At 46.3% G+C, this 26,356-nt stretch overlaps 1 protein-coding gene across 3 annotated transcripts in view; it reads left to right on the forward strand.

The window, feature by feature from the left end:
• The window catches only part of DNAJA3 (DnaJ heat shock protein family (Hsp40) member A3), a 31,059-nt gene extending 6,677 nt beyond the window's left edge, over positions 1 to 24,382 (forward strand). Inside the window, exons 3-12 of one of the 3 annotated variants that reach the window (XM_004270228.2) lie at positions 5,246 to 5,329; positions 6,132 to 6,332; positions 7,332 to 7,484; positions 12,630 to 12,777; positions 13,821 to 13,885; positions 15,366 to 15,494; positions 16,009 to 16,124; positions 16,884 to 16,981; positions 22,431 to 22,547; positions 23,155 to 24,382. In XM_004270228.2, coding sequence (XP_004270276.1) covers positions 5,246 to 5,329; positions 6,132 to 6,332; positions 7,332 to 7,484; positions 12,630 to 12,777; positions 13,821 to 13,885; positions 15,366 to 15,494; positions 16,009 to 16,124; positions 16,884 to 16,981; positions 22,431 to 22,534 — 1,098 coding nt within the window. In that variant the 3' untranslated portion in view covers positions 22,535 to 22,547; positions 23,155 to 24,382. Of the gene's footprint in view, positions 1 to 5,245; positions 5,330 to 6,131; positions 6,333 to 7,331; positions 7,485 to 12,629; positions 12,778 to 13,820; positions 13,886 to 15,365; positions 15,495 to 16,008; positions 16,125 to 16,883; positions 16,982 to 17,572; positions 17,863 to 22,430; positions 22,548 to 23,154 lie in introns of those variants that run through there. The other 2 variants (XM_004270229.2, XM_049699549.1) reach the window with 2 other exon arrangements.
• The last annotated feature ends 1,974 nt before the right edge of the window (positions 24,383 to 26,356 follow it).

Here is a 26,356-nt window from a genome sequence, read left to right on the forward strand (position 1 = left end):
TTGTACTTAAATCTCTTCTGTATCTTCTGAGTCAGTAGGTGTGCTGCTCTAAGTTTTAGGTACTCATTCTTTGCATTTAGATAAAAGTTTATGGGTTTAGAATTATTTCATTTTTTTAACCCATCATCCATATCCCGGAATGTATTGGGCTGATTGGTAAAGTGGCATGTGAGTTATCTAGACCTGTGGTTTCCAGGCTTTTGCTCTGATGAACACAATCAAAAAAAAAAAAAAAATTAAAGACCAAGGGCGCCGATGTAGGAATGCTAGCTTTTGTATTTTGCCTAATATAGGTGTTAAAAATAATCAAGTACAATCTATTAATGTCATTTGATGAAAGAAAGAGCACTTTAACACCATAAACATAGGAAAGCCATATCAGAATAAAGAAGATTAAAAAAAATTTTTAACATCTTTAATGGAGTATAATTGCTTTACAGTGGTGTGTTAGTTTCTGCTTTATAACAAAGTGAATCAGTTATACATATACATATGTTCCCATCTCTTCAAGAAGATTAAAATTTAATAAAATTAATAAATTAAATACAATTTAAATTTTAAAAATTACTGGGAGTTCCCTGGTGGTCTGGTGGTTAGGATTCGGCACTTTCACTGCCGTGGCCTGGGTTCGGTCCCTGGTTGGGGAACTGAGATCCCGCAAGCTGAGCGGCGCGGCCAAAAAGAAAAAAAACTTTTTTTAAAGCCAAATACTGATCAAGACCAGACCTTATAGCTTGGATAGCTACTTTCTTCTCTTACTTTTTTTTTTTTTTAAAGGTGCAGTTCACTGGTTTTTAGTATATTCACAGAATTGTATAACCATCACTACAATCAATTTTAAAACATTTTCATATCTCAAAAAGAAACCCCACACCATAAGCCCTTATTCCCCATTCTCCTCTGCCCTTGAAATTGCTAACCTACTTTCTGTCTCTATAGATTTACCTATTCTGGAAACTTCATAGAAATGAAATCATGTGATATATGGACTTTTGTGACTGGTTTGTTTTACTTTATTTTTTATTTTTCTGGCCACGCCATGTGGCATGTGGGATCTTAGTTCCCTGATCAGGGATCTAACCTGCACCCCCTGCAGTGGAAGCGCGGAGTCTTAACCACTGGACTGCCATGGAAGTCCCATGGTTTCTTTTACTTTAGAATAATGTTTTCCAGGTTCATACATGTTGTAACATGCAGCAGTACTTCATTCCTTTTAGTGGTCAAATAATATTCCATTGCATGGATATACTGTGTTTTATTTATCTATTCATCATTTGATGGATACTTGGATTGTTTCCACCTTTTTGTTATTATGAGTAGTGCTGCTATGAACATTCCTCTGTAAGTTTTGTGTAGACTTATACTTTCATTTCTCTGGGGTATATACATATACCTAGGAGCAGACTTGCTGGGTCAATTCATAGCAATTCCGATTGCCATATTTAACATTTTGAGGAACAGCCTGGCTATTTCTTTTTTTTCTTTTATTGAAATATAGTTGATTTACACTGTTGTTAGTTTCAGGTGTACAGCAAAGTGATTCAGTTATACATAAATATATATATCTATTCTTTTTCAGATTCTTTTCCCTTACAGGTTATTACAAAATATTGAGTATAGTTCCCTGTGCTATACAATAGGTCCTTATTAGTTATCTATTTTATATATAGTAGTGTGTATATGTTAATCCCAAACTCCTAATTTATCCCTCCCTCTCCCCTTTCCCCTTTGGTAACCATAAGTTTGTTTTCTATGTCTGTGAGCCTACTTCTGTTTTGTAGATAAGTTCATTTGTATCTTTTTTTTTAGATTCCACATATAGGTGATATCATGTGTTATTTGTCTTTCTCTGTCTGACTTACTTCGCCTAGTATGATAATCTCTAAGTCTATCCATGTTGCTGCAAATGGCATTATTTCATTCTCTTTTTATGACTAATATTCCATTATATATATATAAGCCATATCTTCTTTATCCATTCATCTGTCAGTGGACATTTAGGTTGCTTCCATGTCCTGGCTATTGTAAATAGTGCTGCAGTAGACGTTGGGGTTTATGTATCTTTTTGAATTATAGTTTTCTCTGGATATATGCCCAGGAGTGGGATCCCTGGATCATATGGTAACTCTGTTTTTAGTTTTTTAAGAAACCTCCATACTGTTGTCCATAGTGGTTGTACCAATTTACATTCCCACCAGCTGTGTAGGAGGGTTCCTTTTTCTCCACACCTTCTCTAGCATTTATTTTTTGTAGACTTTTTGATGATGGCTATTCTGACCAGTGTGAGATGATACCTTATTGTAGTTTTGATTTTCATTTCTCTAATAATTAGCAACGTTGAGCATTTTTTCATGTGCCTGTTGGCCATCTGTATGACTTCTTTGGAGAAATGTTTATTTGGATCTTCTGCCCATTTTTTGATTGGGCTGTTTGTTTTTTTGATATTGAGCTGTATGAGCTGTTTGTTTTGGAAATTAATCCCTTGTCGGTTGCATCGTTTGCAAATATTTTCTCCCATTCTGTAGGTTGTCTTTTCATTTTGTTTAGTTTCCTTTGCTGTTCAAAAGCTTTTAAGTTTAATTATTTCCCATTTGTAGATTTTTTTTTTCTTTTTTTTTTTGCGGTACGCGGGCCTCTCACTGTTGTGGCCTCTCCCATTGTGGAGCACAGGCTCCGGACGCGCAGGCTCAGCGGCCATGGTTCACGGGCCCAGCCGCTCCGCCGCATGTGGGATCTTCCCGGACCGGGGCACGAGCCCGTGTCCCCTGCATAGGCAGGCAGACTCAACCACCGCGCCACCAGGGAAGCCCCATTTTTGTTTTTATTTCCATTACTCTAGGAGACGGTTCCAAAATGATATTGCTGCGATTTATGTCAAAAAGTGTTCTGCCTATGTTTTCCTCTAGGAGTTTTACAGTGTCCGGTCTTACATTTAGGACTTTAATCCATTTTGAGTTTATTTTTGTGTATGGTGTTAAAGAATGTTCTAATTTCATTCTTTTACACGTAGCTGCCCAGTTTTCCCAGCACAACTTATTGAAGAGTCTGTCTTTTCTCCATTGTATATTCTTGCCTCCTTTGTCATAGATTAATTGACCATAGGTGTGTGGGTTTATTTCTAGTGCCAGACTATTTCAAGCAGGCTGCACTGTTTTAGATTTTCACCAGTGGTGTGTGAAGCTTCAAATTTCTCCACATCCTCGCAAACACTTGTTATCTGTCTTTTTGATTCAAGCCACCCTAGTGAGTGTGAAGTGGTATCTCACTGTGGTTTTGATTTGCTTTTCTGTGGTGGCTAATGATGTTAAGCACCTTTTCATGTGATTTTTGGCCATTTGCTGTATGTGTATTAGATCCTTTGCCCATTTTTAAATTGAGCTATCTTTTTATTTACTGGGTTGTTAGGGAATGAGGAAAGACTTGGGGATAGGAAGCAGAGATCCTGTCTTGGGATAGTGAATAGTGTGTCTCTTGAGCTGGAAGGTAAGGTACCTGATACAAGGGTGGGAGAAGATTGGAGAGATGGAGCCTGGGGCCAACTTAAGGGGGCATGTGAGGCCCTTAGCAAGTACTAGAGATTTAATTTAAGAGAGAGTAGGGAACCATCCAAGTTTTTAGGTGTGGAAGTAAATAGATCAGGTAAAGCTGTGTAATTTACATTCTTTTTTTTTTTTTGCGGTACGCGGGCCTCTCACTGTTGTGGCCTCTCCCGCCGCAGAGCACAGGCTCCGGACGTGCAGGCTCAGCGGCCATGGCTCACGGGCCCAGCCGCTCCGCAGCATGTGGGGTCTTCCCGGACCGGGGCATGAACCCACGTCCCCTGCATCGGCAGGCAGACTGTCAACCACTGCGCCACCAGGGAAGCCCTAGCTGTGTAATTTAAAACCGGAAATTTAGAAAGTAGGCTTTATGGAGCAATAACTGGGGTCAGACATTGATAAAAGCTTTTCATGTGTTACATCATTTAATCCTCATGGCAAAAGACTTGGCGAGGTTATGACATGCAGCTGAGGCCACACAGTCAATAAGTGGCATACATAAGACTAAAACACAGGTCTTTCTGACTGCAAAAGGCCTCTCTTTTCCTTGTGCTGATCTCATGAGTATATCAGCATATCTTGCCCTGGCCTGGAACGAGCCTTGTGGCCCACCGTGATCTACTGCCCTACCTTGAGGACCCCCTTCTGGCTGAGCACTCAGCCTCTGACGTCCTTCCACGTGCTGGTGTGAGGACCAGCATGTCCAGCAGCAAAGTGATCAGCCAGTTGCCGGCAGTGGTGGAGCCAGACGTCTCCTGAGTCGCTTTCAGCTTTAGGATTCTGTGCCCTCCTCACCCTCCATCAGGGTGACCCAGACTTCGAAGGCATCAGTAGCTGCAGCAAACATAGTGAACACCTACAAAGGTGTCACACAGCACTGCTAAGCATGGCCAGAAAGAAACCTTCATTTAGAGCTGCTCAGCTCGCCTCTGTGCTCTGGACAGCCAAGGGAGATCTTGTTTTGTTTTTTAATATTTAAATGTGTGTTTTTAGTAGGTAATATATTCCCCTGGTTCAGAAATTAAAAAGTACAAAGGAGTGTACAGTGAGAAGTCTTCCTCCTTCCCATTCATCCACATCCCTCCTGGAGCAGTCAGTGTTTTCAGCTTAGTGTATGTTCTAACTAATTTATACAACAGATACAGCTATTTATCTATCCAGTTGTTTTTCTCTCCTTTTATACAGATGGTAGTCTACCAGATACACTCTTTTGCATCTTTCACAAAGGTGCTCAAGTTCTAAAGAATTAGTTTTTTTGTTGTTGTTAGAGATTTGTTGTGGTTGAAAAATGTGTACACACCTCAGATTTGAAGAGATAGTTTTATTTATTTATTTATTTCTCTTTCCCAAAATTCAGTTTGTCATTTTGTAATAAACTTTTGATCAAATTTGAAAGCTGAACACAATGTGTATGTTCTTAATTCTGGCTGTGCTTTGCTTTTAGTTTGTTTTTATTGAGGTATAATTGACATGTTAGTTTCAAGTGTACAACATAATGACTCAACATTTGCATACACTGAAATGATCATCACAATAAGTCTAGTTAGAGATGGTTTATTTTAAAGTCTTAAACCTTGTTTTAAGAATTGCTATTGGTTGTAAAGTCTCAGACAACTGCTACAAAGGAGGTGAGGTGTAACTGGTATCTGGGGTTCAGTTTTAGTAATCATCTTGTGTCCATAGTAATTTACCATTTCCTCCCTTAGCTCGCCAAGAAATATCACCCAGACACGAATAAGGATGATCCCAAAGCCAAGGAGAAGTTCTCCCAGCTGGCAGAGGCCTATGAGGTAATGCAGCCCACCGGTGTGTGCAGTCACTGTCATTCCACTGTGTGTGTGCATCAGAGCTCGCTGCCCAGGGCAACCACTGTGTCAGAAGGTCCAGTGGGAAGGCTGTGTTCCCCACGAGATCACCTCGTTGAAGGAAAAAAAAAAATTCCCAGATCCAAAATTTTCACATTAGATCTAACTTGGAATCTCATCAAAGAACAGGATCCAATAATCTGTGTTAACAGAGCTCCCTCCACTCAGACTTGTAGCTGGGTCTCGGAACTCCTTGTCAGAGTAAACAGTTTTGTGCCTATTTGATGACCCCTCCCATCCCCAACTTAGGGCATCACTGTCTGGTGGGGATGGTGGGTGTTATAAAAGTAGACCACCACTGCCCTAGAGGAATGTAGAATGTAATCAGGGGGACGAAGCGGACATGAAACAGCCACTGAGCATTGCAGAGTTAAGTGAAAGCGGACCTCCTTCCTGGACTTCGGCCTTGCTGAAGGGGTTCAGGATATGTAGGATATCCTACGTCTGCTGTGTGTGTGTGTTTGTGTGTGTGTGCGTGTGCGTGTGCGTGCGCAAGTGTGCGTCCCCCCGACCATTCGAGAATAAGTCGCAGACGTGGTGTCTCTCTATCCCTAAGTACTTCTGTGTGTATTCGCTAAGAACAAGAACATTCTTTTCCATAACTTCAGTACAGCTGTCAAGATTAGGAAATTTTATGTTGATTCAATACCACTGTCTGTGCTTGGTGTGTGTGTCCCTGGACCTTGGGAGACTCAGGAGCACCTGACTGCTGTGCTTTTCACGGTAGGTCCTGAGTGATGAAGTGAAGAGGAAGCAGTATGACACCTATGGCTCTGCTGGCTTCGATCCTGGGGCCGGCAGCTCTGGGCAGAGCTACTGGAAAGGAGGCCCCACTGTTGACCCTGAGGAGCTCTTCAGGAAGATCTTTGGGGAGTTCTCATCCTCCTCTTTTGGAGACTTCCAGAGTGTGTTCCATCAGCCCCAGGAGGTAAGCATCTCATTTTGAAGAATCATTCAAATTTTAGCTGCCAAGTGTGATGCAAACGGATTTTACCAATTCTTTTTCTCAAAGAAAAAGCTAAAGCAGCTTAAATGGGATGATTTGGAGGCAGCCATCTTGGTAGGAAATGGTTCCAGTATTTGAAAAATCATATAATAATGTGTACATACAGTTTTACTATATTCTTACAGTTGCTTAATCCAGCAACACCTAAGGCTCTCAGAGTCCATAGTTAGAGTGTGAATATTTTATCTAGAGCCTGCCTCATTATTCTAGGAGAGCTCAATCCATAGGGAGCTACTGCCAGTCCTGCCTCTTCCATATTTATGTCTTGTTTCAGACATTATCAGAATTGAAGAGAGAGGGGAGTTGTTTTATGATGTGAGTTATGATTTTGGATCGTTTGAGTTGTAAGGACCATGTACAAATATTTTCTGTGAGCATTTTCAGTTTGTTGAAAAGCACATTTTCACTTAAATATTATCTCTTAAAAATTCTGAGGACTAGGGCAGAATCAGTTGAGTCCCATCTATTCTTGCTTGATAAAGTACAAGTAAGTTAAAAAGTAAAGTAACTAGGGGAACAGATGAATTGGTGGAGCATAGGATTTTTAGGGCAGTGAAAATACTTTGCATGAAACTATGGTGAGGATACATGTTATTATACATTTGTTCAGACCCATAGAATATCCAAAACCAAGAGTGAACCCTAATGTAAACTGTGGGCTTTGGATGATTATGTTGTGTCAATGTAGGTTTGTCCTTGATAAAATAAATACAGTTCTGGTGAGTGATGTTGATAACAGGGGATGCTGTGCATGTGTGGGGGCAAAGGTATGTGGGAAATCTCTATACCTCCTTCTCAATTTTGTAAACCTAAAACTGCTTTAAAAAATAAAGTCTTTAAAAGAAAAAGTAACTGTAAACTGCTGGGCAGTGCTCTCCCTTACTTTAAGAGAGATAACAGGCGGTCCCTTGATTTCTTTAGTACATCATGGAGTTGACATTCAATCAAGCTGCCAAGGGTGTCAACAAGGAGTTCACCGTGAACATCACTGATACCTGTGAGCGGTGTGATGGCAAAGGGAACGAGCCCGGCACCAAGATGCAGCACTGCCACTACTGCGGTGGCTCCGGCATGGTGAGCGTGAGGCCGAGGCCCTGGCCTCCCACCTCTTGCCCTCTTCCTGCTCCCCTCCACCACTCCTCTTTTCTGTGCTCCAATGGACCTAGGGCTTTGAGAGCTCATAACTAGGTGGGACTGTTTTATCTAGAATCTTCTGCATTTTCCCAGGAGTGCTCTGTCCTAATTAACAATACAGAAGAAGCAATGAAACTCTGCTGTCTTCTCTGAAAATACATTGTGGGGTATTTTGGTAATTTGAACCTGGGGTAGGGGAGGGGAACTCAAATTTTGCTTGAAGTGTGATCATTTTTTTCTTTTTGGTAAGTTTCAGGCATAACTCAAACTTATAGAATAGTATGAAGAACCACTCCCTTACTCCTTCTACCCAGCTTCACCAATTGTTAACATTTTGTCCCATTTGCTTTGTCATTTGTGGTGTGTACATATGTGTGTGTGTGTGTGTGTGTGTGTGTGTGTGTGTGTATTATTATTTTTTTTTTTGGCTGCGCGGGCTCTTTGTTGTGGCACATGGGCTTCTCTAGTTGCGGCGTTTGGGCTCTAGAGTGCACAGGCTCAGTAGTTGCAGCACACGAACTTAGTTGTGGTTTGTGGGATCTTAGTTCCCCAACCAGTGTTTGAACCTGGGCCCCCTGCATTGGGAGTGTGGAGTCTTAACCAGTGGACCACCAGGGAAGTCCCTATGGTATATATTTGCTAAGAGCAAGAATATTCTTTTACGTAACCACAGTAAGTTGTCAAAATCAGGAAGTTTAATGTTGATACAATACCATTATCTGTACAATTCAGATTTTTTCAGTTGTCCTTATAATGTTCTTTTTTTCCACAAGCCCGGTATCCAGTCTGTGATCTTGCATAGTATCTGGTTGTCATATCTTTTGTCTCCTTTAATCGGGAATGACTTCTCAGTCTTTCTTTTATGACAACTGACATTTTTTAGGATTACAGACCTGCTTTGTAGGATGTCCCTCATTTAGGTCATCTGATGTTTTATCCTGATAAAATTCAGATTATGCATTTTTTGCAGAAACACCAGACATGTAGTGCCCTTTTCATGGATCATGTCAGGAGTCATGAGGTGTCAGTTTGTCTCATTAGTGGTGATGTTACATTTGTTCACAATCAGTTAAGGTAGTGTCCACCGGGTTTCTTCATTATAAAGTTTATTATTTTTCCCATTGAAATTAACAAGGAAGTTGTGAGGTACCTTGACACTATATAAATATCCTGTTCCTCATCAAACTTATGCCCAATAGTTACAGCATCCATGGATCAGTCTTGCCTAAATCAGGGATTATTGTGACTGTTGCTAAATGGTGATTTTCTTTTTTGTTTTTTAAGGGTTTTTTGGAATTTTTGAATTTTATTTTATTTATTTTTTTATACAGCACATTGTTATTAGTTATCTTTTTTATACATATTAGTGTATATATATCAATCCCAATCTCCCTAAATGGTGCTTTTCTGATTGCAACATCCCTTCTTTGTTTATTGTCATTCTACTGAAAGGAAGAGCTTTTTCTTCTCCATTTATTTATTCATTCTTTCATTCATATCAGTATGAACTCATGGATTCTTATTTTATTCACTGAGCTGTCATTAGTATTACTTACTTTGATGCTCAAACTGTCCCTGACTTGGCCTGTGGAAGTGTCTTCTGGCTGGCTCCTGTATTCTTTTGATGTGTCCCCATCATTCCACTGCGCCACCAGGGAAGTCCCTGCCTCAGTCTTCTTATGGCCACGGTATTCCTTTATATGGACACATCACCGTTTGTTTAGGCAGGCCCCCGTTGCTGGATGCCTAGGTGGTTCTTATTTTTTTCATGTTATAGACAACGGATACCTTTGAATAGTGTCATTCCTCATATTCATTTTTTGAATATACAGGTATCTATTACGTGTGAAGTAGAATATCTTTTCTAAGATTTGAGAGCCTTTGTTTTTTTGCATGTATTCCATCTTTTGTCCTTCTTTGTATTGAGTAATTGGTCTTTTTCTTATTCATTTGTAGAAGCCCTTTATAAATTAATTGAATTAGTCCTTTGCCAATGATTTTAGTTGTATTTGTCTTTTGACTTTGAATATATTTTTGCCTATTTGTATATAATTTTCAACGTTCAGAATCATACATGCAATTTTTCCCTTTTTTCATTTATTATAATGAAAGCATTTTTCCATATCTTTGAATATTTTTAAACATTCTTTTTGATGGCTAAATAATAGTCCACTGATGGGTGTGCCCAGAGTTACCTGTAAATACTCCTACAGCTTAGTCTGAGAAAGTGAAGTTGTGCTTACATTCCTCTAGAGGGCGCTCTTGGAGAGGATGAGGATTCCTGTGGTTACAGTTTTGTGAGTTGAGTTGCTGCCACTTGTTACAGATACTTTTTATTTTATTTTTTATTTTATTTCATTTTTGGCTGCGCCAGGCAGCTTATGGGATCTTAATTCCCCAACCAGGGATTGAATCCGGGCCCTCGGCAGTGAAAGCTCCGTGTCCTAACCACTGGACTGCCAGGGAATTCCCTACAGATACTTTTTATTGATCCTAATTCCCTCTCACGTCTAAGGTCCTTTCTCCAAGGCCATGAATTGCTATGACTTTCTTTTTTCACATTTCTTAGGTGAACATTGAGATAAGACAAGCTGAAGTGTATTTCTCTCAAAATGTAATGTTTGAGATTGGGGAAAAAAATTTGCAAGACATAGCTAAAGGATTAGTATTCCTAATATGTAAAGGGCTCTTTCAGAATATTGAGAAAAAGACTAACAGCTCATTAGAAAAACAGGTCAAGGTGAGAAGAGGAAATGCAAGTGACCAGCAAATGTTTCTTGCTGGCGATCAGGGAAGTGCAGGTGGAGCCAAGGAGATGCCTGAAGTTCGCCACACATTTCAGAGATGGGTTCAGGCCCTGCTGACAGGCTTGTGGGACGTGGCACTCGTGTGCACTGATGGTGGATGTGGAAACCACCCTGGCCACAGCTGCAGTGGCTGTTCACCTGCACATATGCCTCTCTCTGTGCGGATGTAGCCTATAGATCACACCTGGAAAATAGCACATGTACAGGGTGTCCCTTGGAGCCTGTGTGTAATAAGAAAGGACTGGACAGCCTCAGTGACCACCAGGAGTGAGTTGTCTGAAAAATACACTGATGAGGAGTGCTCTCTGAGATTATTAAATTGTTAAAAACAAAATAGCAAAAGCCACAGAACTGTGTACATGGTATGCTACCTGGGCTTATTGAAAACTTGTAATGCACAGATGGATGGCTTGAAATGTGTGTCTGTAAAAGTAGGATACACAAGTATATCACTATAGCTGTGCATCTATGGAAGGTACTTGGAATGGTTAGGGGCCAGGGGTGAGGGGGACATTTAACTTTTCACCGTACCTTCATTTTTTACTTTAGAATTTTTTTTAAAATAAATTTATTTATTTACTTATTTTTGGCTATGTTGGGTCTTCGTTGCTGCACATGGGCTTTCTCTAGTTGCGGCGAGCGGGGGCTATTTCTGTTTGTGGTGCATGGGCTTCTCACTGCAGTGGCTTCTCTTGTTGCAGAGCATGGGCTCTAGGCGCATGGGCTTCAGTAGTTGTGGCGCACGGGCTTAGTTGCTCTGCGGCATGTGGGATCTTCCCGGACCAGGGCTTGAACCTGCATTGGCAGGGGGATTCTTAACCCCTGCACCACCAGGGAAGTCCCTACTTTAGAATTTTGTACCATACGCACATAGGACCTTTTCAAATAAATATAGCACATAAAATTGTATTGTATTTTTTTAAAAATCTTTTTATTTATTTATTTATTTGGCTGTGTCGGGTCTTAGTTGCGGCATGCGGGATTTTTAGTTGCGGTATGCATACTCTTAGTTGCGGCGTGCGGGATCTATTTCGCTGACCAAGGATCGAACCTGGGCCCCCTGCATTGGGAGTCTTAGCCACTGGACCACCAGGGAAGTACCTAGCACATAAAATTTTAATTTTAATAAATATTTGTCCTAGCAAGTCCACCTTTGGGAATCTGTCTTAGAAAAAAGAATTAAGACATCAGAACAGAAGGATCTATGTGAAGAGATCTTTTTCTTCACCGAAACAAAAATTAAATATTAAAATGGAAATTGAAATCTATATATATTGGTCTGGAGGAATGTTCATGATGTATCATGAAGATGAAAGGGAAAGCAAGTTGCAGAGCGATAGTATAATATATTGTCATTATAAAATTTTTACTTAAAAAGTTTTTTATGGAGAGAAAGAGAGAGTGAGTGAGCGAGTTGTGGGAAAGAACACCTCAAACTGAGCTACCAAGAGCTGGTCACCTTGGGAATCACGATGAGGGGGGAGATTAATAATTTTTTTAATATATGTTTGTATCCTTTGATTTGCTATAACAACAGGTATTTGATAATTTACCAAGAAAAAACCCCCCAAGGATGTTAGGTTAAATAAAAAGGTAACCGATTTCCAGTGCCCAGTGAGGAGCTGATGGGAGTGGCCACAAATTGTAAGGCCCCACCAGCTGTGCGAGGGGCTGGGAGCCGGGGAGGCTCCTGGAGGACTGGGGTGGGAGGGGCTGGGGGGGGTGGGGAAGAAGAGACCCCTGGGTGGGAGCATGAGCAGCACCAGTACCTGCGAGAGGAGCAGCTTGCCCCCTTGCTCCCAGGGTACCTGTGATGGGGGCTGGGGACAGTGGGGGGGCCCTGGGAGACAGAGAGGCCAGTGCTGCTTCTCCCTTGGAGTGGGCAATGGCAGCTCTGGGTGGGGGTTGCATCCAGTCGTCACTTTCCTCTTTCTTTCTCTGCTTTCCCAGCTGTCCCTTTTGTAATGGGGGGGGGTACTCTTTTTAAAGCATATTTGCTCAGCTCCCAGGAGTTTCGGGAACTTCTGTAGAGAGGCAGCATCTCATTTTTCAGCCTCATATAATCAGGTTTGTGGTTTGGGATTCAGAAGTCGGTGCGCTCTAAGTCAGATTAACAGTTTGAGCTCCTGCACCTGTGTCTTTAGGCAGTATGTTTTAGCGCATGTGCACGCAACACGTGAATCTTTGGTGAAATGTTTCTCGTGCACGTTGTGGTCCCAGGACCTCGCTGTCAGGGTTTACCGGTGTCTAAGGCTCCCATTTTTCTTCTTTTTATCAGGAAACCATAAATACAGGCCCTTTTGTGATGCGCTCCACATGTCGGAGGTGTGGTGGCCGGGGCTCCATCATCACGTCTCCTTGTGTGGTGTGCAGAGGAGCAGGAGAAGCCAAGCAGAAGAAGAAGGTGGTGATCCCTGTGCCTGCCGGTGGGTCTGGGGCTCCTCCACGCACAGGGGCTGGGAGCCGGGGCCATCGTGTCCTTGTTTCTGGAGCCCAAACTCGAGGAGGAACCAGGGTCTCCTTGCGTTTTCCACTGCACCAGTTATCCTTAAAATCTGCACCCATGTCATGTGGGGAGATGGAACCCGACGTGACCGCTCTGCTTCTGTGTGAAGGACTCCCCCATCTCCTCCATCTTCTGTCCCAAGGCCAATGTCGTCCCCACTGACAGCCCAGCGGGCAACACCACCCCCTCCTCCTGCCCCCAGGGCCAGCTTGTGCCTGCTCTCCCTAACTGGCTCCTGTTCCTAGGGTAGTGTTTCCACTGTGTGGTCTGGTCATGTCTCTCATCCTGTTGAAGACACTGCAGTGACTCTCAGGGGCCGAGAAATGGCCTCCCCTTCCAGCCCCTGCTGGTCTCAGCCTCCGCTCTTTTTAGTCTCCCCCTCATTACCTGCCCTGCAGCTTCCTGACTTTCACGTAGCCCCTGCCTCCCAGAACAGAGCTTTTGCATACGCCATTCCCCGGTGACTGAAGCTCACTGTCCACCTTCTTTTCAGTAGGTTAACTCTGTTCTCCCGGAGCTCCCAGCTCAAGTGTCACTTCCCCAGGGGAGCCTTCTGGAACCCTCCCTGTTCCTTAGATGTTCCTTTGTCTGGAGCTGTGATCTTTTCTTTCTAAGAACACGTCTCTGTTTGTAGTGATACATTTGTTAGTATTGTTATTTGGCTAATAGCTGTCACCCCGATTAGACTCTAAACTCACTGAGATACGAGGTGGACCTGGCAGTAAACCGAAGAAATGAATAGAAGGGGCTTTTGTTCAGTTATCAATTATTGTATGTTGCACCTTTGGAAAGTTATTCTTGTTTTAAGTTATACTTGTTGCTATCTTCGGTAGTTGTGTTATTCCTTGTTAACAGGAAACAGAAATGAGTAAGTTGGTGGGTTGTAAATGGATCTAGCATAGAAAATGCCTTGGGAGGTCCCAAAATAATCGTTCTCTTTTGAACTTTTGTTTTTACTTACAGGAGTCGAGGATGGCCAGACTGTGAGGATGCCTGTAGGAAAAAGAGAAATTTTCATCACATTCAGGGTAGGTTCTCTGTTTGCACAGCTTCTGTCAGGCCCTTGCTCTCCTGGAGAGGGTACGGCCCAGGCTTCTCATAGGAGAGGTAGGAGCTTCACAGAGTGTCTGGCCATCTGAGTTTCCAAGATGAGCAGTGGCCACTTTGACAGGGTGATTAAACGTGTGTTACATCAAGCTTTTGTGCTAAATGTGGAGAGAACAAAGTTTCCTCGAGGTGTTTACAAGTTGGACTCATAAAAATACAGAAAACATCTTGTATTTTTTATGTATCAAATTGTTCATAGGGACAAACAGTGCCACAGCTACAGTTTTACGTACAATGTGCAGGGCAAACCCATTTCTGAGGTGAGGGAAACATGAGAGGAGGTGGCGCCTTCTGCCAGCGATTCCACCAGACGTGTACCCAAGGAGGTGCAGTTCGCAGAGGCAGGGTGTGTGACAGCCTCGTTAACAACAGCGAGACAGTGACAACAGTCTGCTGTCCTTGGAGAGGAGAATGGTGAGTGGTCTGCACTGTGGGCCCAGGGCACCTCAGAGCAGGAGGCTCGTGCTACACATGTCAGCATGAGATGTCCTGGGACTTCTCAGTTACGAACAGGGAGAGAGCAGGTTGCAGGGCGAGGGAAGGAGGTCATCTGTGTAAAACTTTAAACCATGTGAGGTGGTGTTATGTATTGTTTAGGGGCATGTAAACATGTAGGAAAAGTAAACAGATGCTTGTAGGAATGATACCTACTAAATTGGCCTGGTTACTCTGGAGGGGTGAGCTGGAGGTGGGGAGAAGTCACCTGTGTCCTAATGTTCTGTTACCTAAGCTGGGTTGTGGAAACACCGTGTGTTATTTACTTTGCTGGTTTACGTATATGTGAAATATTTTATAATTTAAAACAAAAAAATAATGTAAAGGGTGAGTGTTCTAGACTGAGAAATCAAAGACAAAGGCAGCGGGCTGGAAGCCAATCTATAAGGAAGGCTTGGTAGAGAATTCAGATTGTTCGCAGCTGATGATAGAGAAGAAAAAAAGAAGAAATCACTGGAAGGCAAAGAACGTCTTTGACACACAAAAAATAGTGCTTATAAAATCAGAATAATTCCAGTGTTGTCAGTCTGACTTGAAGGTAGTTTGTACCAAATGACTCTGGAAAGTAAACCGTTTTTGCCTTTGTAGATTGTATTAGTCTGTGTTTCTTTATACTTTCCAATAAAGATTTTTATTTTTTTAATGTTCAGAAGCTGATTTTACTTTTTTACTTCCCTCAACAGTTGAACAGCTTGATCTGAGATGACACTCTTGCATTGCAGTGGAGTAGGAACCTGCCCTGTAACTCCCAGAGCCTGGGGGCGTGGTTGCTTTGGTGAAAGTACATTCTCTCCCTGAAAGTACATTCTCTCCCTGACGCTGTGCTCTGAGCTGCTGAGATGCGTCTGTTGCCCGCCCTCCAGAACAACTTCTCTGAGCGTAACCCCCTCTCGTGCTTGGCTGTAGGTGCAGAAAAGCCCCGTGTTCCGGAGGGACGGTGCAGACATCCACTCCGACCTCTTCATTTCCATAGCTCAGGCCATTCTGGGAGGCACCGCCAGAGCGCAGGGCCTGTATGAGACCATCAACGTGATGGTAAGAGGACAAGTGTGGCCTCGCCACCCTTGTATTTCCTTGTTCTTTTTTTCTGAAACAGGAAATGGCTGAGAAGTGGCTGGAACCTGGGAACAGCCAGCCTGTCGGGGATTCGAGGAGACAAGCTGGGTGTGGGGGGGAAGGAGGAGTGTTGGCTGTGCCTTGGGTGTGACTTGGCAGGGAAGGGAGCTCCCGGGCCATGTCCACTGCTGCCGGGCCGGGGAGCAGCCTCAGTGGTGCCCCAGTTGGCTCTGCCTCCTCCCAGGTCTTGCTCTCCATGCTCCCTCACTCCTGCTCTGGGCTTGCCGCCCCAGACTCCCTGCCCTCAAGGCCGTCACAGGCTCTGCTCGGGATGGACCTGGCTTAGCCAGTTTCCGTGTGGTGTCTGGTGGGTTTGGTCTAGAAACCTGAATGGAGTTCTTTTTGGGAATAAGATTGTCTTCACGTAGTGAAATGTTTTCATCTGGGCAACTGGAAACCAAGGAAAACCAGAGATTCCTTTCTTTCTTTATAGATTCCCCCTGGGACTCAGTCAGACCAGAAGATTCGCATGAGCGGGAAAGGCATCCCCCGGATTAACAGCTATGGCTATGGAGATCACTACATTCACATCAAGATCAGAGTTCCAAAGTAAGCGCTGCTCAGCTGTGGCGAGGCCCGCCCGATCTCTGCAGCTTTCAGCACTGGGCAGGAGCCGCTTGAGGGCTTCTTACCTGCTGAGTTGGTGCTGAGCGGCATGGTGGTTCAGCGCCGAGCCCGACTGCCCGACCTGTGTGACTGCTGCCATAAGCGCTGAGGCTTAGGCAGGTTACTTCTCCCTCTAAGTCAAGTGTGTCCTGCCCAGGCGCTCCTTCTGAAAGTGGACGTAATACAAAAGCTCGACCTCGTTGAGTTGCTGGAAGATTAAAGGAATAACCCATAGGGAATGCTTAGCTATTGCTGCAGCTGTTGATTTTGTTATTATTGTTCTCAGGTTGCCTGCCATCTGGTGGGAGAGACCTATAACCAGATAGTGGTGGGTGATGTCTGCGGTGTCTGGGAGAAAAGTCCAAGCCGGGAGCTGTGGGCATCCGGAGCAGGGCATGCCAGACTCCACTTGGGAGGACTGGGTTTCCAGCCCTCTCTTTAATTAGATCATTTCCATTTTGTTCCCCCCTGTAAACTATTTAGCATAGCCACAGTGGCAGTTGTTTAGAACAAGTTAGGGTAGTACAGGAGGTTTATTTTACGGAAGCTTTGAGGGCGTGGGCTCTTGGATTCAGGGTGTGTCCTGTGCCTGGGTTGCGGGTCTTGCATTTCCCACATGCTGCATGGGGACTGGCCGCGTCCACGTCCTTTAAAAAGCTGCCCAGAGGAAGCACTCTGACACTGACTGTGCTCGGTCCACAGGAGACTGACAAGCCGGCAGCAGAGCCTGATTCTGAGCTACGCTGAGGATGAGACCGATGTGGAGGGGACAGTGAACGGCGTCACCAACACAAGCACTGGTAAGGTGGCCCAGCGACCTGTGGGAGCCCCCAGCCCCTCGGAGGGTGGACGGTTCAGAAGCGTGTTGGGGTTTCCACTTGGGCAGAGCAGAGTAGAAAGAGGGGAGCTGAGGGCTAGGAACGGCAGGGGCAGCCGCGCTCCAGAGTAAAGCTGTTCCCCCTTCCTCTGCACCTGTGCTGCTTGCCGAGGTTAGCAAGTTCCACGATGCTTCCTGCCAGGTATCAGCTGTGTGTCTCAGAAGGCTGCTCTCCTGAGTTCTATCCTTGGTTCTGCCACTTGCCTTGTGACCTTGGGCACATCCCTACCTGAGATCACCTTGTAACCACTAAAGGAGAAGATGGGTTGGGAGGCTTAATGCATTCCTCTCCCAGAAAGCTTCTCCAGGATTTCAGAGTGTCCTGTAATCAACTACTACAGCAATGAAGGACCGTGGTCACATTACCCCAAATCTGCCTGTTCATAGCAGGCTTAAATTCTGAATTCCTAGGGCAATGAAAAACAAAACACCTTATTTACCCTGAGCTTAAACATCATAGGCCCTCTGTAGAGTGGAGTTAAATATTGGTGATTTGATACCAAAATGCCCACAGGCAGAAGCTTTGACCACGGGAACCTCAGCCACAGCCCTCCTCCCATGGGATGGGGCTGCTCTGCTGAGAAAACGCTGTTCTCTGTCGGTTGGGCCTCTGCTGGGGCCAGGAAAGGCCGTGCCAAGGGTGAATTGGCTTCAGCTGCCCAACATGTTGCTTCCTCGTTGCATCATTTTGTTTTTGTCTGGGTCCTGGATCTGCCTCTCACCTTCTCAGAGCTTGAATGGCATTAGATCAGTGTATGGTCATTCAGAGCAGGTGATTGGAGTGGGGGGTGGGGGCTTGGCCTTGAAGCCCCGGGGTAGGGGTGGGGGTCCCAGCAGCAATAGCCTTTGCATGGACTTGGCTGAGCTCCTGTTTTGTTTTTGTTTTTTGTGTTTTTTTGGCTATGCCACGTGGCTTGTGGGTTCTGAGTAACCAGACCAGGGATCGAACCTGCACCCCCTGCATTGGAAGCGTGGAGTCTCAACCCCTGGACTGCCAGGGAGGTCCCCTGAGTTCCTGTTAAGTCCAGGGGACCAAGTCCTCTGTGAAAAAGCAGCTGCCACAAATCCTGTCTGTGGCCAACTAGGCACCAAGTGGGCACTTATTTTAGTGGTTTTGTTCTTAGACTTTTTTCATATTTTCTGTTAATATCCCTTGAACTAAAAGGAAGTGGGAATGGTTGTTCCATGTAACTCTACTTATGCACCTCTAGCTTCTTCCTGAGTCCCAAATTTTTCCGCAGTCATGGAGCATGTGAGATTTGTTCTGCAGCCAGTTCTCAGCTGTGCCCCCTCCCACATTGGGAACTTGAGGTCCACCTGGGCCTTGTTCACTATATTTGAATGTCAGTTATTAGTCATCACCAGTTGTTGTCTTCAGTCCCTTTCTGAGAGCTTAAATTGGGAGTTGATCATGCAGTCAGCTTATGAGTGTTCTTAGAACCGTCATTATTTTCATGGTTCTTTGTCCTGTTAGCTCATTCCCTGTCCCCTTGTTCAGCCAGGATTTATTGGGAAGCTCCTGTGTGCCAGACACTTTGCCAGTTCTTCCTTTAAATGTTTATTGACATAATTTTGCTAACTATAGCATAACTTTACATAGGCATTGGATGCATTTGTGAAAAGTATTTATAAAGTAAAATGAGTATGCCGAATTATTATTTTTTCTACTTCTGTTGTCATTTCAGAATTGTATTCCAGTGGGAAATTTGGCTGCCAGACATAATTCTTTAAAAGGCATTTAAGAATCTTAGTAATGCCTTCAAAGAATGCATTGTCAGTCAGTCTGCTACCTGGGTGTGGTTAAGCCTCTTGTTACACTGTGAAGAAAGTTACCTTTGCAGTCCACGTGTGAAAACACACCAGTGTACAAAATTCCCCTCCTGTCAACTTCCTTAAGGTGACTCCTATTTATTTAAGTAGAACCTGAATCTCTTATTGAAGTTTTACTAGAAGCAGTTGCTTGCAGTCATCAGTGGTTCTTGGGCTAAAGTGTCATTTCTTAATAGCCTCTAAGTGAGATAGTCATCGGAGACTGTCACTGCAGATACAAACGGATTCCTGGGTGTCTTTGCTTTCATTACGGGAAGGCATTTGGAATAGTTAAAATTATGTCGGAAACTGACGTAAAGTTTTTGGTGGGTTTAGTATCCCTTGTTTACTTTTGTTCCCTAAAGCCCCTGCTGAAAACCTTAATGTCTGACCCTGGCTTCATTCCCAGTCTGTGAAGCAGAAGACCGTAGTGAGCTTGGGACCCTTAGTGCTCTCGGGGGCCTGGGGTGCTCTGAGGTACCACGTGGCCTTTTGGGTTTAGAGACAGTGTGGCTCATTGTTTGTGTTTCTGGATCATCATTAATTCCTGTGACAACCCACATACGTACACTTAGCTGTCGTGTAGGAGCCTGTTCCATAGCTCATTATTTGGGGATCCCACTGCGTTCTCTTCTCTGACAAGCTGACAGTTGACTATAGAGCCCCTTTATCTAGGCAGGGTGGAGGCAAGAGGAAGATGAGGGAAGAGACATTTTAGTGGAACAAGGGGTGCTCCACTGGCTCAGTCTGTGCGTGTAGACGGCTCAGGGAGTCAGGCTGTGAGTGTAGACCCGCACCTCTACCTGTAGGGTGGGTCCAGTCCTCAGAAGTTATCCTGGAGTCCTGTTGGCTTCTCTGTTTCTTCACACAGATGGTCATTGAGCATTTGCCACGTGATAAGAAGCAATGCACAGAGAGACGGGGTCCCTGCCCCATCCAGCTTACAGTGTGAGTGGGGAGGACAGGGCAAGCACTGAACCCCCAAATAAGTGTTAGACCTTGCTTATAACACTAGGGGTTTGTGACTGTGGAGAAAGGTGGTACACATTCCCAGAATGAATGTTACCTGGTTATTCTTCATTTTGTAAAGGGCCATCAAACACTTATGACTGGGAATCGCTGCCTGTAGGCTGGGAGCGTGTCCTCTTTGAATCCCCTGCACGTGCATAGTGCCTGTTAGCTGAGTTTATCTGAATTCATTTTCCTTCTGAGGGATGGAAATGTAACCCCTGCTCGGGCAAGCTGCGTGTGGTCTGATAGTGGAGTCCTGTGCCTCGGGTCTGACCTCTGCCTGAGGTTGGCTGAGCAGCCCCTCCGCTCTGGTCACCTCCTGAAGGTGCAGACTGGAAACGCTCATGCAGTGCCTGTGCAGCTGGAGGGATCATGGGCATTTCCTGTTTATCCTAAGTGCAGGAATCATGTGCCAGCTTGTATCCTGTAATGAAACCAGAAGGCATCTGAGTGCTCAGGACATCCTATAAGGACACGTCCCTCCTCCCATGGGCCAGAAAAGTGATGTAGGTATAGACTGCATCATCCGTGTACAGAGGCTCACAGTTTATCCCTGACTTTCGGTTCAGAATTTTAAATTCAGTGTTTAAATCCTTTGATGTCCCTGTCAGTAAGCCTTATTCCTGAAGGAGCCCACATTTAAAATAGAGAGAGATAAGAATGTGTTCTGGTGGCAGGGGGTGAGAATTTCCAGGTGTGTCTGTGTTCTGTTTTATTTTTTGGTTTTGAATCATTAACCCGCTAACTAGGTATTTATTCTGGCTCTCCCAGACTTTGGCCAAACGCTGTGGCCCCGGGGCATGCCTGCAGGGACAGCAGAGTGGAGGTGGGGGTGATGGTGGTCACTGAGTGTTTCTGTGCCCCATTGTGACTAATAGTTAAGAGCTTGGGTTCTGCTATCAAATGATTCAGGTCCCAGCTCTGCCATTTTTAGCTATAAAGCCTTAGGCAAATTTCTTCACTTCTGAGCCTCAGTTGCCTTATCTATAAATTGGGGATAATAGTAGCATCTACTTCATAGGGTTCTTCTGTGATTAAATAAGATCATGTGGATAAAGCATTTGGCACGATACCTGGCACATGTTAAAAGCTCCATCAGCAGCAGTAACTCATAGTGTGAGACACACACACACGTGCACACACACACAGACTTGCTGTCCCCTCACCAAGGACATAACAAAATTCAATACTTTTGCCTTGCCTTGCCTTGTCCGAGGAGGCCCAGGAAATTTCTGGTTTGTGGATTCCTTTGTGTTAGGAGAGTCCTTTTTTGTTACTTAAGTCTTTATGTAAGAAAAGGGGACGTGAAGGACTGAAGGAGGGCACACCTGGCCTTGTAACGTGCGGCCATGGATGCCTCTCACAGGGGCCTGCCGCCGTGATTGTGCAGTGCCCGGGTCCTCACCTGGGGAGCCCTGGGCATCGGGCTTTTGTGGTTGCTCAGACCTCTGGCAGCACATTCTTGTTTGGGGCCACCGCTATCTCTCTGAGGACATTCCTGACTTAGGAGAGCACATCAGGTCCAGAGGACGGCCCTGGGGGCTGTACCCAGGACAACCTGCCCCACCCCTGCTGGGGGCCTGTTGCCCAGAGCTTTGGGCCTCTCACCAACAAAGGCGTCTTAGACTGAGATCTTGGAGACGTGACCATTTTGTACCCTCTGCGTGCTGTACTTGATGTACATCTCCTAGCATGTTGAGATGTGCTAATTCTCCTAGCACAATGAAAAATATTGAGTACAGTCCAGCTCATAACAAGTTGGCCCTCTGCCTCGTGGTTGGCAGGTCTTTAAAACGATGTGTTAGTGCAGCAGAGTTGCTCTCAGTGGGCCCTCAAGAAACAGCAGATCAGCCTCCCTTTATCTGGAGCATTTGGAGCCAGATGCTTGCCCAGTGACACACAGGGTCCTCGGCTGCCATTGTCATAGATGAGAAGTGCGCATGTCCTGGGACCCCCAGGTGTCCCGGAGACGGTTTGTGTGCCCCGACAGGCTGTGGAAGCTGGTTGGTTGGTCTTGGTGCGTGTTCTTCACTTCTCAGAGCCGGTGAGTGAGAGCCTGGACTTTGGCGTCTGACTGCTTGGGTCTCATCTCGGGCCTCCTGCCTGCTTACCGGCTCTGTGACCTTGGGCATGCCACCTAACCCCTTTGTGCCTCTGGTTTTTGGTTTTTTCATCTGTGGAACTTACCTGTAAGGTTAGCCTAAGGATTGAACGAGCTAATGTGGATGCCGTGTGGCCTGGCCCAGAAGACATCTGGCACTTGGCTCTATTTCTATTACGGTTGTTAAGGTAGAGACAGCTCCTTTTTGTCCCTTTCTATTTCTTATCTTCCTTTCAAGGGCCAGTGACTCGAGGAGCAGTTGGGATGCTCCGAAGTGCTGAGTCATCTGACAGGCGGGGCAGCCCTGGCCAATCGGGGTGCAGCCCCCTCTCCTCTCCGGGTGGCGCTTGGTGGCTCCAGTGGCGAGCCCTGGGTAGCCAGGCGGGACCTGGGATGGGACACATGGAGGTGTGCGCCCTTGACCCCAGTTCTCTCTGCTGTTTGTGCCCAGGTGGTAGCACCATGGATAGCTCCGCAGGAGGCAAGGCTAGGCCTGAGGCTGGGGAGGACAAGGAGGGACTCCTTTCCAAACTTAAGAAAATGTTTACCTCCTGATATCCCAGCCGAGGTAGGAAAACCCCTGAGGTTCCTCCCCTTTTCGTTCCCCTCTGTGAACTAATCCGTTTTCTGTCACTTTAACCAGTATCGTCCCCCCACACCCAGAGTTGAAGAGGTTCCAGTCTCAGGCGTGGTGTGTCTGGCTCCCCTCAGAGTCAAGCCTCAGCCTGTGGGGAGTCAGCCGGTAGTGCAGGGCCGAACCACAGAATGTAGCCGCTTCTGCGGCTCCACTTCCTGGAGAGGTTGCTGCTTCCCAGCCCTCCTTCCACCAGCTCCTGGGGGCTGTGCGTCCTGCCGTGGTGAGGACCAGGTTGCCCACGGTCACAGAGGGCAAGTCATAGCAGAGCCAGGCCTAGAACTCAGATCTCCCCAATCCCCGCCCTGTCCTGCCTGGGAGGCGCGGGGAGGTGTCAACCTTGGTTAGGGCTGGGGTGGGGGGCACTGCCAGGAGTCCTGCTTGCTCACTGTGGTGTCTCGGGACTCACTTTTTACTTGTGCTGGTCCCTGGTGGCTGGGGCTCCTGGTGCACCTCCTTCTCAGGGATGACAGAAGCTCACCAACAGGGCGTGTTCTTCCTGCGATGCCAGTGAAATGTAACTGTTTGTGTCTTGGCTCAGGAAAACGGTCCACCGGAAACTAGGCCGGGAGCAGCAGCCCCTCCTTGTGGCCAGGGCATCTCAGATGCAGGAGGATTCCACACAGCAGCACCGAGCCCCTGCCTGCAGAGGCCCTCTGGACCACCTTGGAAACAGCAAAATCATGTGACAATGCACCTCTCCATGGAAGGGTCATGGTGGACAGCCCCTGGGCAGTAAGGCATGGCAGGTCTCAGGGCTGGTAGTTTCCTATCCATGGGTAGGTAACTTGGCCTCTTCTGGCTCCGGCAGAGTCAGACAGCTGGACATTTCTTGCAGAGCTAAAACTCTGATTTGGAATCAAATGTGGTTAAAGAATTAAAGGCCATGCTTATAGCTTAAAAATGAAGCCTTAAGTTGCACCGAGTTGTGAAGTGATTAATTTCCCTCTCAGCAAACCTCTGGGAGGTTCCAGAATGAGTCTTTCCTGACAGGGTTGTCTTTTCCAGGAACCTGGGGCATGCACGCCCCACTTGTGTCATCCACTCCTCAGCAGGGGCATCCCCTGCTAGAGTTTGTTTTAATTCCAAAAGGTACCAAGCAGCTGGAACATGAGGGCCTTGGGGGCCCGGGGTGACACATATGAAGACAGTCCCTGGAGATGCTACTCTTGATCACATGGGCCATGATCTCTGTCAGGATGGATAGTCCTTCCTCCCACCCCACTTGAGGTGGCCCCTTGTCCCCTGACAGTTGAGTTCTGTTGTTCTAAGCCGGGTGTGAGTGGAGCTCCTGCCCTTCTGCTGGACCACAGCCAGCCATGGCCTGGGGCCGACTAACGGCCTCTTAAACCCGGAGCCCTGCCCTGCTGCCTGCCAGGGCCTTGGTTCTCACCACTCACAGTTGACCTCTGTTTTCAGAAGTGTGTTTAAATTATTCAGTGCTAAGAATCATCGTCTTTTCCTGATAAACGTTTGTTTAGAAAAGGAGAGCACAGTCTCAGCAGTTGAAGGTTCTCCACCATCCAGCCAGAGCAAAACACTGTTTCCCCAGCCTTGGCTCGTAGGATGTGTGGGTTCCATTGTGTTTCCAGATCCCCCTGCTGTGGTAAGACAGGTTAATGGAGAACACTTCTGATTAGTTCCCTTTTTGTTTTCCTTCATAATTTACTAAAATAAAGCATCTACTAGTGTCTGCTTTAGGAATGTAAAATGATTCTGTATCAATGTAAATAAGATTATCTACTACAAAGAGATATTTAAAACCTAAATTGTTGTCATTTCTTCTTTGAAAAAGTTCAGACAGCTTTCTGCAGGTGGCCCAGCAGGGGGTTACTGGTGGTCACCTGCCAGTCAGGCCACCCCACGTCTCTGCTGGCCTTCCTGGGGCGGCTGGAGGTGGCTGTCCTAGTCCTTGGAGTCACGTGCGCCAAGCGACGGGTGGCGCTCTGACAGGCGCTGACCCTCTCCAGCCCAGATCCCAGAGGGGGGAGGGTGCTGATCTGACGAATGTTCTAGGGTTCGGCATGTAGCTTTTTCTCTGGCAGCCTGCGATTTGAGAGACGTGTAGTGTGGCCTACTTAGGTCCCTACAGGTCACCACCTCCCTCACTAGATTTTTTTTTTCCTCCATTATTTTCAGAGGAATATTAAGGTATATTTTTGTGTTGCAGTGTTAGTCCGGGCTGTCTCACAAAAGCCCAAGTGCTGTCATGGCTGGAGTGGGCCCCGAGCATATAGCTCTGCCCCACTCTGGGTTCTGGGCTGAGCAGGTTGAGGTGTGAGGGCACTGCTGGGTTGGGTTGGGTGAAGAGGCTGGGAATACCTGTTGGGTGAGAAAGGGGCTCAGTGACTTCCTGCCGATTTCCAAACTTGTCCTTCATTGAACAGAAGTTTGTCAAGTGCCTGCTGTGGACTCAGTATGGGCCTGGAAGGATCCTAGACCCCGGGGTATGGCGGTGGGGAGCTAGATGGTTTCTCTCGTGATAGCTTAGGTTTTCTTCCTGGAGAAGCCAACCGAAGTCCCACTCGTGGCTGTCTTCTGAAAACAGAAGCCTAGACTTTGAAAGGGAAAAGTGGATTTTCTTTCTAGCAAGACATCTTCATTGCTGTACTGAGGCGTCCTCCCCTCAGATGGTCAGAAGGTGGCGGGGCAACATCTGTAGAATCAAGCGCCACTCAAGGCCTGGACTGGATTTGGCTTATTCCCACAGCTGGATCCTGAGACGTGTCTCCAGACAACTTTGCAGCCCGAGGTGGGGCTGTAGTGTGAGGTGAAGTATTTAAAAATACAAAAGAGTATCTCCAGGTCCCTGAGCCTCTGGGGATCGAGAGGAGGAGAGGTAGATGGTGTGAGCATTTGCTGAAATGTTTGGAGCGTGGACAAGGGAAGGCATTGGAGGCTCACAGGCCTGACCATGTGAGCCCAGGGGAGTCAGACACTGCTTCGCACAAATGCCCTTACGTTGCCTTCACAACAGCCTGGCCAGGGGGCACCGCTCACCGGGTGAGCAAACAGACCCAAGAGGCTCGGCGACGTGTCCATGGCCTGCTTGTGGATGAGGAGCGGCTGGAGCCTGGCATCAGCTCCCTGCAGTTCGCCCTGGACCTGGACCTGGACCTGGCACAGCAGGCTCTACCCAGGCTTGGTACTGGCCAAGGGCTGCTCCAGGATCTCGGCATGGTGAGTCACAGCCCCAGCAGGTGAGTTTCCCACGCAGGGGCCTGGGGGACTTGGGCATCACAGGGCTGGACACAGATGACCTCTCATGTTCTCTTGCTGATATGGGTGGGCTTGGAAGCCCATGTCATCACATCCTTTTCCTCCTACCCTGCCTGGGAGGCTGCTCCCCTCAGACCGCAAGCTGTCCCTGTCCCACTAAAGTGGGCCCCTCCTCCAGTGTTCCTCATTCCTCCTGCTCTCTGCAACCCTATGTCAATCTGCAGTCATTCTGCAGATTTGTATCTGGCTCTCTTGCTAAACCAGGCTCAAGGCAGGGCGCATACTTTTCTGGTGAACATTGTATTTAGGGCCTAGCTTACACTGGTAGGTTGTCAAAGAAGTGCTTTTTCAGTGACTCAGTTAATGAACAGATCGAATGAGTTTGGCTGCCCTGCTCCCCTTTCAATGCCTCTGCGGGTCCTGAGGCTGAGGCGGGGTAGTACAGATGCTGGTGGAGGTTTCACAAGTCCACGCAGACACTGGTCAGTCTGCCGGCTGTGTCCTCTGGGCCTTCATTTCTCTTC

Source organism: Orcinus orca, chromosome 16, assembly GCF_937001465.1.
Source record: "Orcinus orca chromosome 16, mOrcOrc1.1, whole genome shotgun sequence".
NCBI classification, from domain to species: Eukaryota; Metazoa; Chordata; class Mammalia; order Artiodactyla; family Delphinidae; genus Orcinus; species Orcinus orca.